The sequence below is a fragment of the Lissotriton vulgaris genome, chromosome 1_1 (assembly GCF_964263255.1).
Source record: "Lissotriton vulgaris chromosome 1_1, aLisVul1.2, whole genome shotgun sequence".
NCBI classification, from domain to species: Eukaryota; Metazoa; Chordata; class Amphibia; order Caudata; family Salamandridae; genus Lissotriton; species Lissotriton vulgaris.
The window spans coordinates 807267334-807283242 of record NC_141685.1 but is presented as its reverse complement, the minus strand read 5'-3'; the positions used below and the strand labels follow the sequence as shown (position 1 = coordinate 807283242).

Here is a 15909-nt window from a genome sequence, read left to right as displayed (position 1 = left end):
ACAAATTCTGGGTAGCAAAATAGTAGCTGGCAACCTGAGTCTTTAAGGCAGTGGTTTACATCTTGGCAGGTAGCACTAGTGTGCGCTACAGGTGCTCACAGCTACTCGGGTTACAAAGTGTGGCTCATAATGTATCCATTATGAACCTGCTTCCTACAGAGCAGAGGAAATCAAAAGGTGCTTGCAGCCAAAGAGGATCAGGCTTTCCCTTGTGTATGTCCATGTGGTCCTATATTTACAGTGTGAACTTTCTTAATTCCTGTGCTCCTCCAGCATAATTTTCAGTCTCATGGGAAATGACTATTAAATGATAATTTAGTTTTTTTATAAAGTGCAGCCACACTTGAGGCATTTGTAAGGTTTCCCTGCCTTTTACATGAAGGTGCCACATTCTGAACTTTCAGCAGCTAGGGGGTGCTCTTCTTCTGAGCCTAGAATACAGAGAGTTGGTGTCAATCCTTGAATTGTTTGTGGCCTCTTCTACAATGGTGTTATCCTGTGTTTGAGCTTTCTCACCTGAAAGTAATAAGTCATGACCCATGTATCAAGTTGATTGACGAGAGAGATGTTAAGGTTTGACTCTGGCACCGTGGCAAGTACTGCTGAACATTCATGTACTTTGCATTAGTGTTGCACACGCAGGTGAGATTTAGGGATTTCTGGCTTGCATTACTAGTGTACGTGGGAGTGAATGTAAATACCACAGTGGGGATCCACTGCCAAAACACAGCTGATACAGGGGGAGTTTGTCTGGTTCCAAAGCCCCTGGCCTTTGATGTCTTTTTTGTATTGTTCAGTAGTATACTAAATGTTCTTCACTGCTGAGCAATTTCTGACACCAAATTCTGACTTCCTTGTTGTCATTGTTCAATCTTAAAGCATTCCAGGCGTTTTTGAGAGCGATATAATGGAATACGGGGCGCTGTATAAAATGTTCATTTTGAATTTATCATCTCAGGGGAGAAGTGCATAAAGTAGAAAACACCTTATCAGGTGTGTGTAGTATTATTGGTATTATTAGTGCACCATTAAAAAAAATCTGGCACATCAAGAACAGCTGCTAAAGTGGGAAGAAAGGAGAAGCCATATACCCTGCCCTAATCCCAACCAATGTCTTTTTAACTGAGTTTTGCAGCCAACCGACTTTGCGAGTTTACTAAAAGCCAACAAATAGCAAACAAAGTCAGGTCAGTCAATCTAATCTGATCGCAAGCCACCATACTAGTTGTTAATTGATTTTAGCAGCCAAACTGCTCTGTATGGAAATCCAAAGCCAACAAATTCCAAAATCAGGGCGGTCAATCTAACCCATTCTGAAGCCAGCATACTCCCCAAGACTGAGTGAAAATAGTTGCCCCATGCCTCAGTCAAATCTGGGCTAACAAACACCTATTAAACTGAGCATGATAGCCAACCTACCCCATACCTTTACCTGAAGTCAACAAACTCCTCCCAGGGTAAATGAGAAGAGCCAGCCTACTCCAGATATGATCAGAAGTCAACAAACTCCACACACGAGGAGCTAAAGTAGCCTCTTTAACTCCCACCTGATTTGAAGGAAACAACTGTCTTAGAAACTGAATAAGAGGAAGGAACCACCCTAGCCTATAACCTTATTAGAGATCAACAGGTACCTCACACACTGAATGAGGAAAGCATCCCCACCTTCTACCTTTATCTGAATGCAACAACTATACTGGAAACAGCCATTTAGTTGGTGATCGGCTATACAAGTAGTAAGCTCTTTCTGAGAGTCGTTCTACCACTAATAATGGTATTCATTACTCAACTCTTTACGGAGAGCGAGAGCAGCTATCTTGACACTTCTGTGAACTACAGGCACAAGACAACACCGAACAAGAGGAGACAGTTATCACCACCTGACCTGGCGTATCACTTACAAACTCTAACCAAACATAGCAAACACATTTATCACAGTGGTTTTACTTGATACAACCTGTTTGTAAGCTGAGTCAGTGTTGCCCATGCTGGTCTGACAGAGACATGAGTAAGTGATTGTTGATAAGTGATTGCCAGGGGGCAGAGGGAGTTCTTACTTTCTCCACAGTAACAGGCAAATAGAACTTGAGATCATTAGATGACCGTCCTCAGACAGAGTGCTGCACTGTACTCCACATTTGAGGTCTTGCGGGCCTGAGGATGCATAATAATGCTCAAAGGGTGGCATGCATATTTCTTTAGCACTGCTGAGCGCCTGTCAGGAAATGTAGCTCTTGAGGTTCACCACCCTCAGCGAAAGGCTTTGCAGTTTGTTAATTCTGTAAATTGTTGAGTTTAGAAGAATATGGTCACTGTGGCAAATGACCACATCCTAGAAGAGAGCAGGGGTAGAGATTTATTGTCCTTGAACCTGGACTGAGTTAGTCTGTCTGGTCTAGAAAAGCCTTACCCAACAAGTGGATGGCCACTCAAAACGAGGTTAGTCTTATCAGCTGATCCCTGATCGAGGAGTTTAAACTCCCTCTGACCGTACTGAGGCTAAATGAGTAAGAAGCAAAACCACTATTGTTTGTATATTGAGTCCCTCAGTTAACTTCATACAAACCAAAAAGACAAATTCTTCAGGCATTTTTTTGGTAAAAAAAAGAGGCTAGGCTGCATGTAAGGAAGAAATCCGGTCAAGTTTGTAAATAATCCCAAGACCTGACCAGCAACAGGACGCTTTTAGTTAGTGTTATCTATATCTTTGGTCCGTTTTATTGTTATGTATAGACAAAAAACTCCACACTAAATGAAGTGACCGACCCGTTACTTTATATGATTCATAAAGAGTAACCTATAAAAGTAACAAAGGCAGAGGACCTTTTATGATGAGGGAGAACTGCTAGCCTGCCACAACAAGTGTATAACCCACAATAGCCAATTTCAGGCACAGAGTGCCCATCATTTAGCTATACTTGTCCATTGAAGAAGGGTACTTGGGCCCCTCATCCTTCATAAGTTAATTGATTGCGGTCCATCTTCAAAGGGGCGTGCAGTGGCTGGCAGGAATTCGCCCCACGGAAATGCGCTTGGGGAGCGCACCCTTCATAGAATACTTATGCTGTACACAGGCACGTAACAGTAGGGTCTGGTTGCTGATGGTAGTACAGCACTGCCGGCATTAGCACATGCGGAAGAAAAGCTTATGCGCCCAAGATCCTGCTGGAAGTGGTAAAGAACAGGCAAGAGTGGCATCTAATCTTTATTAATCATTGAATTCTGAACAGCAGAACAAATTGTGCGCATTAAGAAATATCTGGGAAAGCTGGTCTTGATGTATTCAGAATGGACATTGTGTCTCAGAAACATCAGTAAAGTGTCTCCAGAAATGCCAGATTCAGATTCACTCAATTTAACTACCTTCATTTCCTATACCTCAACAAGATACTCAGAATATTCCCTTCAGCAACAGATGTTTGCCCCAAATGTAAGGAACCTACAGCTGGGTTCTATCACATGACTTGACATTGTTTGGACATTGAGGAGTTTTGGAGGAACATAGTGGACAGACTGAATGGTTGGACAGGCAGACAACAACTTCTGCATCCCCAAGCATGCCTGCTGACTTTGGTAGCCGGACCATAGGAAGACAAGTCACTGAACAAATACAATCATCTAGTCATTACACTGCCCTAAAAAAAGAGTACTCATGATGCAATGGAAGGCTTCCCTTCCCCCTGGCATGGTTAGGTGGAGAACGATATGCTGAAATGGGGCTGATAGGCAGAAGAAGAGGTGAGTATGCTTCTAAAACACAAAGCACAAAAACCCCCAATAAGGGTAGGCGGGTCGTGTGATAAGCCCCCTTGAACATTTAATATAAGGCAGTTCAAATAGAGACCTCTAAAGCATTATCCTTGTTGTGAATCACAGCCTGAAAGCTGGGGCTGGATCAAGGATACTACATTGATGGATGCTTTTTCGTGTCCTCGGCCGACAGATGTACTTCCTTTTAGCCAAATACTGACTATTAAGCTCCTTTGTAATGGTGTACAGATGTTCAGTATTGTTGTAGTTTGAAAGCCACGGGACGTATCACTTTCTGTGAGATCCATAATATGTCGTAACATGAATTAAAGTTACTATTTTTTCTTAAAAGTATTATCCACAAACTAAATTCACACGAAGAAAAAATGTAGACAAACCTAATGACCCAATCTTCAGCCATCAAACTACACTCAGGGGGGTAATCCCTGCACCAGACTGAATATCCATTTGATATTCCTGATTTGTAGTGTACAGGCGTTACACTTCTTATTGCCTTGGGCAAGACAAATACTGGGGGCTAAACAGCTCTCTTGATCATAAGCAGCTGGTATTTCTGACAGGGCACGGGATAGAAACAGCACGGGCAGTTGCCCTGGATCATAGCACTGGCAATTGCCCTGTATTATATCCGGTCCACTTGTGGTTGATGGTGGCAAAAAGTGAGTCTTTTTCTTGGACCTCTATGACACTTTTCATGTGGTGGGCATTGCTGTATACACCCAGAGATTAGCCCAGACTTGATTGCCCAGCTTTGAAAATTAAAGAGTGTATAGCAACCATCCAGAAAAGAATGGGTCAAACCTAATGCAAGATAGACAGAGCTGTTGATGATTGACAATCACAAAGCCTACTTGGACACAGCACTTTAGCTCACCGGCCTTTGTATGGCTCATTTACCAACTGGGAAAATTGGCACTCCGGTCAACTTGAATCAGAATCTCTCCTTAATGGCTCCTTGATAGCTCTTGCCTTAATCTTCTCTGTGTCTTCAGCACAGGATAGGTCAGGATGTAGACCTAGGGACTCGACCCCAACTCTTCTGGCCAGAACTGTCTCCACCCTGGGACTAGTGGACGTATGGAGGTGGCTGCACTCAGACGCTAGCATCTACTCATATTTCTCTGGAGCCCATAGCATGTACTCCAGACTAGACTACATTTTTATGTCAAGACAGGCACTAAGTGTGGAGGATATGGCGGAAGCGAGAGGTATCTCAGACCACTTGCCTCTCCTGGTGCAGGTGGGGGGACGACGTGCGGTGGGGGCAAGGAGTTGGCGGCTGACTGCTTGGGATCTGCAGAATAAGGATCTAATGAAGGGCCTTAGAGTGGACGTGACGGTCTACCTAGCGGAAAACAAGCATTCTGTCTCATCAGGGGTAGTCCTCTGGGAAGCCCTTAAGGCGGTTCTGCGGAACAAGGCCAAAACAGACTAGCATGGGAAAAGAGGAAAGTGCAGGAAGAGGTACGGACTCTGGAAGCTCAGATTTTGGACTTGGAACGCGACCATGTGGCCGATAAAGATCCTCAGACTCCTAGGCGGCTTTTGGATGCGCAGCGACAATATAGGGATTTGGCGACGGGTGAGGCCAAAACGCAGGCGCTTGCGACTTTACATAGGCTGTACGATGTAGGGGATAAGTCGGGGAGACTCTTGGCGTGGTTGAGTAGGAAAGAGAGAGACGCTCGGTGGGTGGAGCAGGTGAGGGAGGAGCAGGGGCACTTGCGGCGGACGGACACGCAGATAGCTCAAACCTTTGCCGCCTATTATGGGGCCTTTTATGAGGCTAGGAACCTGGGTACACTAGATGATGCGCTGGGATACATGGCCCAAATTGACATCCCCGTTCTTTCTGATGATGACCAGCGGGACTTAGAGGGGGATATAACTATAGATGAGATTAAGGATGCCTCGACTAAACTTCGTCCGGGGAAGTCCCCTGTCCCCAACGGGTTTCCCGATAAATTCTTTAAAAATACAGCAGATCTCCTTGCTCGCCACCTCTTAGCACTGTTTGAAGGAGCGGCATAGGAGGGTATGCTGCCGCCCGACTTACGCATGGCCACCATAGTCCCAATATATAAGGCGGGTAAACCCCCAGAGGACTGTGCGTCATGCCGCCCCATATCGCTTCTGAATGTGGAGGTTAAACTTCTGGCAACAATCTTAGCTCTTCGATTACGGCGGGTGATCCCCGACCAGGTCCATTTGGACCAGACAGGTTTTCTGCCGGATAGGGAAACCAGACTGAATCTCAGAACGACCCATAACTGTTTGATGGAGGTACATAGTCGGCGGGACCCTCATTTGTTTTTATCCTTGGACGCCGAAAAGGCGTTTGACGTGGTACACTGGCCCTTCCTGGAAGGAGTGTTGTCCAGGTTCGGACCTAAGTTCAGGCAGTGGGTGCGGCTATTGTATACGGATCCGAGAGCCGGAGTTAAAGTCAACAGGGTGCTATCGGAGGATTTCCCCATAAGAAGGGGGACTCGACAGGGGTGTCCCTTGTCCCCGTTGCTCTTTGCCCTAACCATAGAAGTAGTGGCATGCGAACTCAGACAGAACGAGGATATTAGGGGCTTTAGAATAGACCGGTCTGACCCGCACGAAGAAAAAATATCGTTATATGCGGACGACGTCCCCTTGTATATCACTCATCCTATGACCACAATTCCGGTGTTGTTCACTGCACTGGGCCACTATGACGCCCATGCGGGCTATCAGATAAATTGGCATAAGTCAATTCTATACGACCCCCGGGAGGAGAGGACTGGTCCTATCTGCCTGGGGCACTGAGAACTACGGACGAGGGATTTGTGTATCTGGGGGTGTATATGACGTTGGATAGAAGCCTCTCATATCAGAGGAACGCCAAACAGGTGTTGGATAATTTCGCAGAGGATGCTGCTAGGTGGAAGGCGCACCCCCTCACGATCTTGGGCCGCGCGGCCATGTTTAAAATGATTACGCTACCGAGGTTTTTGTACGCCTTGCAAAATGAATACTTCCCGCTTCCTCGTCAGGTTTTCACCGATATAAACGCAGAGTTGAGATCCCTGTTGTGGCTGGGGAAACAGTCCAGGGTAGCACTGGGAACTCTGCAACAGAACCAGTATAACGGTGGAATTTCCCTGCCTAACATCGAAGGTTATTACTGGGCGGAACACCTCACCCCCATAAATGAATGGTTGCATGCCCCGGCATTGCATCCCACGGACTGCCTAGAGAGGAGAACTATGGCGTGGCGCACCTGCCTACACTATATATATATATATGGAGGCAAGGGGAAGGAACAACTGCATTCAGCTACCAGGGTTACGCTGGGGATATGGGAGAGGGCGACTAGGGCAATAGGCTGGACGCGTGCACCGACGAAACAAACCCCAATATGGCACTGCACTTGGCTGAAGGAGCTGCACAAGCTGCATGGGTTCAAGAGATGGGACGACATTGGTATCTCCGTACTTGGGGACCTGATGAAGAGAGGGGAACTAAAGTCCTTCCAAGTTTTTAGGCCGGAATTTGAGCTGCACCACACACAGTATTTTAGATATGCACAGCTGCGACACGCGTGGCGGGCGGAGGAGGCTCTGGTGGGGCCCTTACCAGAGTATGCACCACTGGAGGGGCGACTGTTGCAGGAGCATATCCTGTGTAAGGCAGTTTCCCTGACCTATAAAACATTGATCAATAATATATCGGATGGGCTGGTAAAACTCAGAGAATCATGGGAGCAAGATGTGGGGGAGATGGATACAGTGGATTGGGACACAGCCTTGATGCACCTGAGGGAAGTTGCCATCAAGTCCCGCCTACGGCTTATCCAGTATAAAATCTTGCACATGGTATATTACGACAGGGTACGCCTACACCGCATGGGGAGGGCTAGCGACACACAGTGCCTCAGATGTGGTCAGGAGAGGGGGGACTTTTTCCACATTATTTGGATGTGCCCCGTCATACAGACGTATTGGGTGGAGGTCCTGAGGGAATTGGGGGAGGTTCTAGAAGTCACCCTACCGCTAGATCCCAAATTGGTGCTGCTAGGCATAACGAATGATATTGACCTGAGCTGCCCACTCCTGATCTTTATAGTTCTGGATATGGTGGTAGCTAAGAGGGATCTGGCGTGGGCGTGGGGGCCTCTACCCCGCCAAGGCTGGATGAGTTGAGGAGGGGCATGGACCTATACATGGCTGCAGAGAGGGTCACGTAGAAGGCAAGGGGGTGTCCTAAGAAGTTCAAGAGTATGGGGGAAATGGCGCCGATACCATGGATTGGATGGAGGATTGTGAACCAGGGAAGGAGGGGTGCTCGGCTGCTTTGGCTGTGAGGCGGATTTAACTGGGACTGTGTGTTTGTATTTTGGGGCCCTTGGAGAAGCAATGTAAAGCCTGACAGAGAGGAAGACGGGAGTAGGTTTTTGCGGGAGGGGGGAGGAGGGCGGGGGGATGAAGGGTGGTGGCTGATGGTCTTTTGTGACATGCCTGTTGTGTTTATGCACTGTAAAAAGCAGATAAAAAAAATATATTTTTTTAATCTTCTCTGTGTTATCATTAAAGAAAGGCCATCTGCCTAAAAATATTGATTGCCATTGTTAAGGCCTCTTGCATGTTATTGAGTCCAGAGTACTGTACCACTTGTCTCAGGATTTTCTAAGCATGTGATTACCAGACTTTCGAGAGGCACAAAAAATTGTGGTTTGCTTCTTATTGTACCTGTGCAAATTTGATCAGGCATCAGAACCTCACAGAAGTTTGCATTGGTTGGCTGTGAACCAATGGATACTATTTAAGTGTCTATTCCTCTTGCATAAGTTCTCTTATAGGAAGGAGTTGTCAGTTTTCGCTAGCTCCATATACCATTGTCCTCCCATGTGACTATTGAATTCCTAGAGTATAATCATTCTCTGTATTCCACAAATTAAAATGCCTTGCTTGGGTGGAGGCTTCCTTTGATACCTCCCGTCTAAATTATGGAACATCCTAACTTTTTAATTTAAACAGAACAAGAACAACTTGGTGTTTATGAAGACTTTGGAGATGACTCTATCCTGCTAGTTTTAGCTATCAGGCTTACTATTTGAGTCACAAGTTCTGAGTTAGACGTTATTTTTTGGCCTCCTGCACCAGGAAGCCATGTAGTGGTGTACATTGTTCTCTACAAATAATAAAACTATTACAATTAATGAGTCTGCAAATAGATTTCAGTCACTTTACAAGTAGCTAACAACCCCTCACCTTGCACCAGTTGTCTTAATCCCTTCTAAAACAAAAAAGATTAAAACAGTGCTGTAATATCCGCCCACAGTACGCTGACATTAGTTTTGGAAAGCCCAGGAGATTTTGCAGTGTTCTGCACTAGTGAGCAGTGTAGACTTCTAATTTATAACCGAGAGCTTTCCATACTTGGTGCTGTACTCGAAGATCAGCTAACGCTGGTCACTTGGCAACAAACGCGAATATCGAGAAGTCTATATGTATGCTGAGGATTGCAGGTCATATCATAGGATCATTGAGTCAAGGTAGCATGCAGCTTGGACCATGTCCCATTCTATACTCAGCCATAGGAGCAATTAATGCTGAGTTGAACTGAGGAAGGATTTTTGGTGGAATCCATGGTGATCGTGGAGTGATAGTGGTATATTAAAGCCTGCATTCTGGGGAGGTCGGAAGTAGGTCCCTATAGAGAGTGTTCTCATAGTTTATGTGCTCTAAGCTAGGGGTGATGAGGATTGTCTCTAGGTTCAGACGAGCAGACATAAAGATTCAAGGTTCCATCTCAACCTCGTCACTGCTGTCGAAATAGGTGACAGTGCAACAGTAAGGCACACTTCAGTACCTCTCTCGACCCAGCCTGAAGCAACCACTGACTCTGTGATCACAAAGTCTGTTTTACCAGGTGAAAATCAGTGCTGCCTCTTCCAACTGCAGACTTTGTCAAGCAAGGTGACGGAAATAAGAATTCAACTTGACCGTGTACAGAAAATGTCAGGAATCTGCTATCTCCATATGGATAGCGCTTCAGATTGTTCTTCTTCACATGGTCCACTAGCAACGTAATGGAGGCAATCCAGAACATATATAGGGTCTAGATGTGTTGGTGATCGTTGCCAGAGGACACTGCTGTTTTTCAGTCAGATGAATGGTTGGTTGGCTGTAGCCCGGGCCTATGCCGATTGTTTTCTAGACAGTATCATAAGCCAGGTTTAAGCTAATTTTATCTGCATGGTGTCAAGATGTATTTTGGTATGGTGCTCCTAGTTCTGTTTAGTTGGGAATGTTTGGTTATCTGTATGGCTTTGGTGCTGTTTTAAGTGCTTGAGTGATTGAGATTTTTCTAGCCGGGTTCTGTGTGAGTAAGACGTAGTGTATTTGGAAAGGCCCCTGTAATAAGTGTTCTTGGGTGGAAGGTGGTGTTTTTTGCCCAATGATAGCTAATTACAGCATGTTCGAAGAAACTGTTGTGAGAATTTACGTGATCATCAATTATTTTTAGTGAAATGTATTTACCAGTAAGAGACTTAACTAGATCCTCCTTGAGAGTCCTAGGAACTACTGTTAACTCCGCTGCAAGGTCCAGAAGGACTGCCTCCATGCCCCGTTACTCAGAAGAACACTCATTCTCAGATGCATTTTGTTTTCTTCAGTGTTCAAGTCTGTCACTTTCTTTTTAGACTCATCTTTTGAATCCAAAGCTTGCTTCTCCTTTTTCACAGTGCTCAGTAACTTGAGTCTGCCATTTCTCAGCGTTCTCTTGCCTTCCTGCTCCTTTCATCTGTTGAGCGTTCCCTTAACGCCTACTCTCTGTTGAGTCCTGCGGAGAGTGGCTATAGACACAGACTACATGTATGTAGAGTCCTGGGCTCTAGCTGAGCTCTTTGACTCATGATTGCGTGACTCATGATTGTTGCAGCTGCTGCAGTCCTATTATAATTGAAATTCAGTCCCCACGCGCACTAATAGTGATTGCTCTGATTGTTTCGAGTACAACAAGACTTTCAAGGACAGGGCTGTGCACGCTCCACTGTCAACACAGGACAGCGCACTCACTGCCAACGCTCTTGCAGTGCCATAGTAGAGCCCGCACTTGCGAGGTCACAGGGTTCTTTAAGATGCATGACTAATGTATTTTAGTGCAGTGATGTAGACACAAAGTACTAAAATGCGTTAGCCCTAACCCCTGATGCGTGATACTTGGCAGGCCTACATCAGTACATGGTCTGTCACGTAAATTTCTTTATCATTTATATGTATCCTATACCGAAACTGTTGGAGAAATGTTCCGGAGGTAGTGATTCTTAGCAACTCAAGCTTATTGCAAAACCCAAGCCTATTTTGCATTTAAGGTCTCGCTGGTGATGCAGCGAGATAGGTGCCAGCGTTAATGTATTATGTAATTATTGGCAGTGTTAACAATGGAGTTGAGGATATGCTAACCCTGTGGTGAGGACCTTTCAGGTAGATTGTATGTTCTCTCCAGGTGCCTTGCGGCCCTCTCTTGTAAAATGTATTTTGTCTCATGGGTTTCCCAACTCTAATTCCTGTAGATTACCTGCTGCACAGCTGGAAGGTATTTAAGTTTTGAAGAAATGTGTTACTGACATTCTGCTCAATATTTATAATATTGATGAACTTAGAAGGATGACAGGCTGAAGAGAAGGCAGGTAGGAAATATAAACTTTATTCCTTGCATGCACTCTCCCAGGCAGAGGCATAATTTTGCTCCTGCCCTGGCAGGAGTAATGAAATAAACTGCTCCCTTCTGGGCAGGAACAAGGAAATGAAGCTGACTTCCTTCGTATCCGGGTTGAGTGCAGGCGGGGGAGCAACAAGGGGCTGCGGGGGCGTTGTGGCTCCCCCATAGCCCCAACATTTGGACATGTTGTGGGTGTCCCGGGTGTGAATGTATAAAATATATTTTTGATTATGGTTATTGGTGACTTTTTGACAAAGATAATAGGTCAGTTTTATATAAGTTGATGTACTGACCTCTTGTTAAGGCCCGCTTTTATATATTTTTTTAACAGGTTTTATTAAGTCAATAGTCAAATACAATGCAGAGCTCTGTAACCCAGAGACAGACTGCCACATGGTATACAAGAAATATATATTGCGTTGACTTTTAGCATATACACTTTTGCAAAAACTGAAACAATAAAGAAACAACCCCCCCTTCCCGGACTGTCTTTGCACCACACAATTAATCACACAAATTCGCCCGCACATTAGGAACATTATCCGCAGGACCCAATAGGTCTGGAACCACAAATCCTCCCCAATTAAACCCTCAACTGCCACATCCTTCACGGCAGTAGGCTCTAGGTCCAAACCCCGGTATGTCGCCCACCTCTTCCAGATCCTAAAATGCTACGGCCACACTCGTGCCTGAAAAATAGGAACCCACGTTTATATTTTGGTGTTCTGACCTTTTGACAAAGTCATTAGGTCTGCCTGACTTAAAATTACACCCTTTATATTGTGACATCATACTGACACCCCTGTGGGCCTGTGCCTAACCCCATGCCATGCTCAGAGTCACTGAGTTACATCCTGGTTGGTCCACTAGGGAAAATTGATATGCATATCTAACATCCTTTCCTGGGATAGCACTGTTAATATGCATGTAATTAGTTAACCCCTTGGCAGCGGGGGTAATTCCCCCGCTGTGCAGAGGGGCAGGCGCGCACAGCGCCCCGTGCTCATGACGAGCACAGCTCGTCATGAGACACAGTGCTCGTGTGCTCATGATGAGCTGATCTTGTCATGACCACACCCGTTCCCGTGGAACGCTCAACGCAGCAGGGGAATTATCCCCGCGTGTGAGCGTTCCACGGCTCATGACGAGCTCAGCTCGTCATGAGCACCAGAGCACCGTGCCTCATGACGAGCTGAGCTCGTCATGAGCACGGAAAAGGTTAAAGATTCACTACACACAGTTTAAGCCAGCCTACATAATTTAAAAAATGTGTTGGCTACACACAGTATAGGATAACGCGCAGCAAAATGTACAATAAAAAACCATAAAACATTTCCTAGTTATCTTTTGAAAAGGTAAGTTTTTCTGTTCTGTTCCGTGATCTCCCAAACTACTCTGTCTCCTTGGAAATGCCAAAGCACAGATGCAACCCCTGGACATACCCCAGAGTGTATATTTTTGCCCTCGACAAATATTAAACGATTTTGCATGCCCAAATAATAATTTAGAAGGCATCATTTATGCAAATGATTGACAAGAAATCATTTAACATTTGTTTTAAGATGGCCACCATGTTTACTACACTATCCAATGGTGGGGACTGGCTGAGTCCTCCTTTTATGCTATATGAAATGTACTGCTGAACCAATGAAATGCAGATTGATAATGAGGTCGTTCACTTTGATTAATTGACATCGACGAAGGCCAGGAGGCCGAAACAAGTCTGTCAGTCTATTTTTCACAATGGGTCGCTTATAAAATAAATATTCCTTAATCCTAAATACCTGGAGTTCTCAGTGCTTCTTCTTTGTATCATTGAATGCTAACGCGAGTTCGCCCTCGCGTGCTGAGGCACCCACTTTGAGGAGAGCGGCGGTTGTGGCGAAATTCACCAAGGGAAAAAAAAAAATATATATATATATCCTACTGGCGATAAGTAGTTATAGTTGGGATCGTTTTTTACCATTGGCTAAGCATTTTTTGTTTCGCTAATAACTTTGGCGCCGTTTGACTAATCTTTGTTTGTCTGAACGTCAGCAAGCTCAACCTGCTTTATTTACGTTTGCCCTGGCAGTTAGATCACGGTCTAAACCCACCATCCTCCCAACTGGTTTTAGCATCATTTCTAGCATGTGCATTGTGACTGCAGGAAAGACTTCCGATTTGTCAGATGCTGGGACTTTCAACAATGTTGCCAATGAAAATACCCACTTTTGAGCATGATGCAAAAGGCTATTATTGTGTACTAGCCTTGTCTGGAACTCTTACTCATTGACCCACCGCAATAATGCCAATAACAATGATTAAAAGAAAAGATGAGCTTCTAACTGTGGTTTTCCAAGCTAGTACATTTTCATGTATACCAGGTGATACACCTATGACCATACACCCAGTGGTAGAAAACTGTTAAGGTGCCAAAGTATAATAAGTTCTATTAGGCTACCTCTGATTGGTTGCTTTTGGCTATAGGTTTCGTAGCCACTTGGGAAATTCAACAGCCTTGTTAGGTTGGCACGTTGTAACTTTTAGTAACAGTGTTCAAAGACATCTGAACTAAGTTGGAGACCAACATTGGCCAGGTCTGAAAAGGACTTTGCTAAAATGTATACACCTGAACTTCTGAATAGTCCATAGTGGATTCCATCAGTGGAATATTTTTATTTTGCATTATTTGTCAGATTTATTCTGCATGCACTTACAGAAGTTATCTAGTGTCTGTCTGAGTGTTTTAAAGCTGAGCACTAATCTTTTGTTATGTCATCTTATGCTAGATGTTGTGTTTTCTCAACAGTCCACAACTAACTAGAAGCAGCTCCGAGAATTGCTAATGCCATGGAGGGCCGGCCGTCCTTGCGCAAGTTGGGAGGATCTTCTGAGTCTGTGTCCACCTTAAACAGTGAAGAGTTTGTCTTAGTGGCCCAGCAGGCTGATGGCTCTAATTCAAGCGTTGACGACAAGCCACAATTCAAGGTAATGCTGTGCTAAATCCTACAGTGGTTACAGTAGGCAGGTACCAGACCTTTTCTTACAGTTGAGAGGCTCCCACCTGATTTTGGTACCCCAAGAAGAGAATTACCATTCAGATTGTTAATTCAATGTTATGTTCTCCTAAGTAACTCTAGTCGCCTGCGAAGACCACACGACTAGTTGGGGTTTGTTATCTTTTTTTATTAGGGTTTCTGACTTCCTTCCCTGTTCTGTGGCTATCTCAGTCTCTCGGCTTCCTGGAATTGCTCTCTCCGGCTCTTCCTGAGTTCTCCCTGTTCTCTTCACTAAGGAGGTAGGAGTCTCCTCGGAGCAAACCACATACATACAAGTAGGAGCCTGCTTTTCCTGAGTTTGACCTTCTATAATGCCACAACCACGGTTCCCCGTGAGTGACTCCAGAGTTCCCAGTGTCTTCCTCTGCCAACCATCCCTGTGAGTTGCATCTGTGCTGCCACCACCTCCACCAGTGTGTGAATTGAAATATCGGCCCTTGCCTATGGCCACAACCCCCATCTGTGATAGTGGCAGTAGGGATCTTAGCATGCTCCATTCCCTCCTGTTCACCAGGTTCATGTGTATTTGGTGACGCCTTCTTGGGCTTTCCCTGTACTGGCCTCGGCTTCCTTGGGGGTCACGAGAAGGAATTTCCCCTATGTCTCGTGCAGTCGCCATTTGCTGTAGATTCTCTTATTCAGGTTTGTGCTTGGCATCTCCTGTTCGGCTCTCCTCATTGATTTCTCTGCGTTCTTCTCTCTCAGTACTGACTTCTACTCCAATATCATGCTCCACACTCTCTCTGCCCACTTCAAGTTCCAACATACCTTTTATCTCTGCAGGCTGCTTCCAACTCCTCTCTGCTGTCTGCTACCTTGGCCACTAGGTCGTGAGGCTCAGTACGACTGTGGAACACCCCAGCGGCCATCTTGAAATTCACAGGCGATATATGCTAGTCCTTACAAGTAACCTTGCTCCCACAGGCTTGCCAACGCCTCACATACTCTTAATTGTTGTTTCTCCATGACTGGAACATTTTTCAGTGAATCTTGTGGGATGAAGCTGGAGTTACCCTTTTTTTTTTTTTTCACTTGAAAACATTCTTTCACTCAGTTTCTTTCTTTGCTGATATGGTAATTTTTTGCAGTTGCCTTCCATTTCTTGCTGCGAGGTGATAACCATTAGAGTGAAGTCCTCTCTCACTAATGACTGTCAACAGGCCTGTACTTGTTGCCTAGGGAATTATGGCACATGCTAGTGATTATTTTTCACAATGAAACACAGGCAAACAATTTTGCCTTGCTTATTGCAGCAAATGCAAGTTAAAACTTGTTTACCTTAAGGCACAGGAAAGATTGATTCCCAAATGCTTAGGACCACAAATTGTTTTGGGAACTGTGCACATAGCTATGTTGTGGTTTTCACGTCAGCTAAAATTTCTAAAGATAGAGGCTTAGC

At 45.1% G+C, this 15909-nt stretch overlaps 1 protein-coding gene across 1 annotated transcript in view; it reads left to right on the top strand.

Annotated features, from left to right (window-relative positions):
* LOC147747918 (rab GTPase-activating protein 1-like) overlaps positions 1 to 15909 on the top strand; it is a 1062456-nt gene that overhangs the window by 297138 nt on the left and 749409 nt on the right. Inside the window, exon 4 of the mRNA XM_086926396.1 lies at positions 14261 to 14439. Within this exon, the coding sequence (XP_086782522.1) occupies positions 14302 to 14439 (138 nt within the window). The 5' untranslated portion in view covers positions 14261 to 14301. The remainder of the gene's footprint in view (positions 1 to 14260; positions 14440 to 15909) is intronic.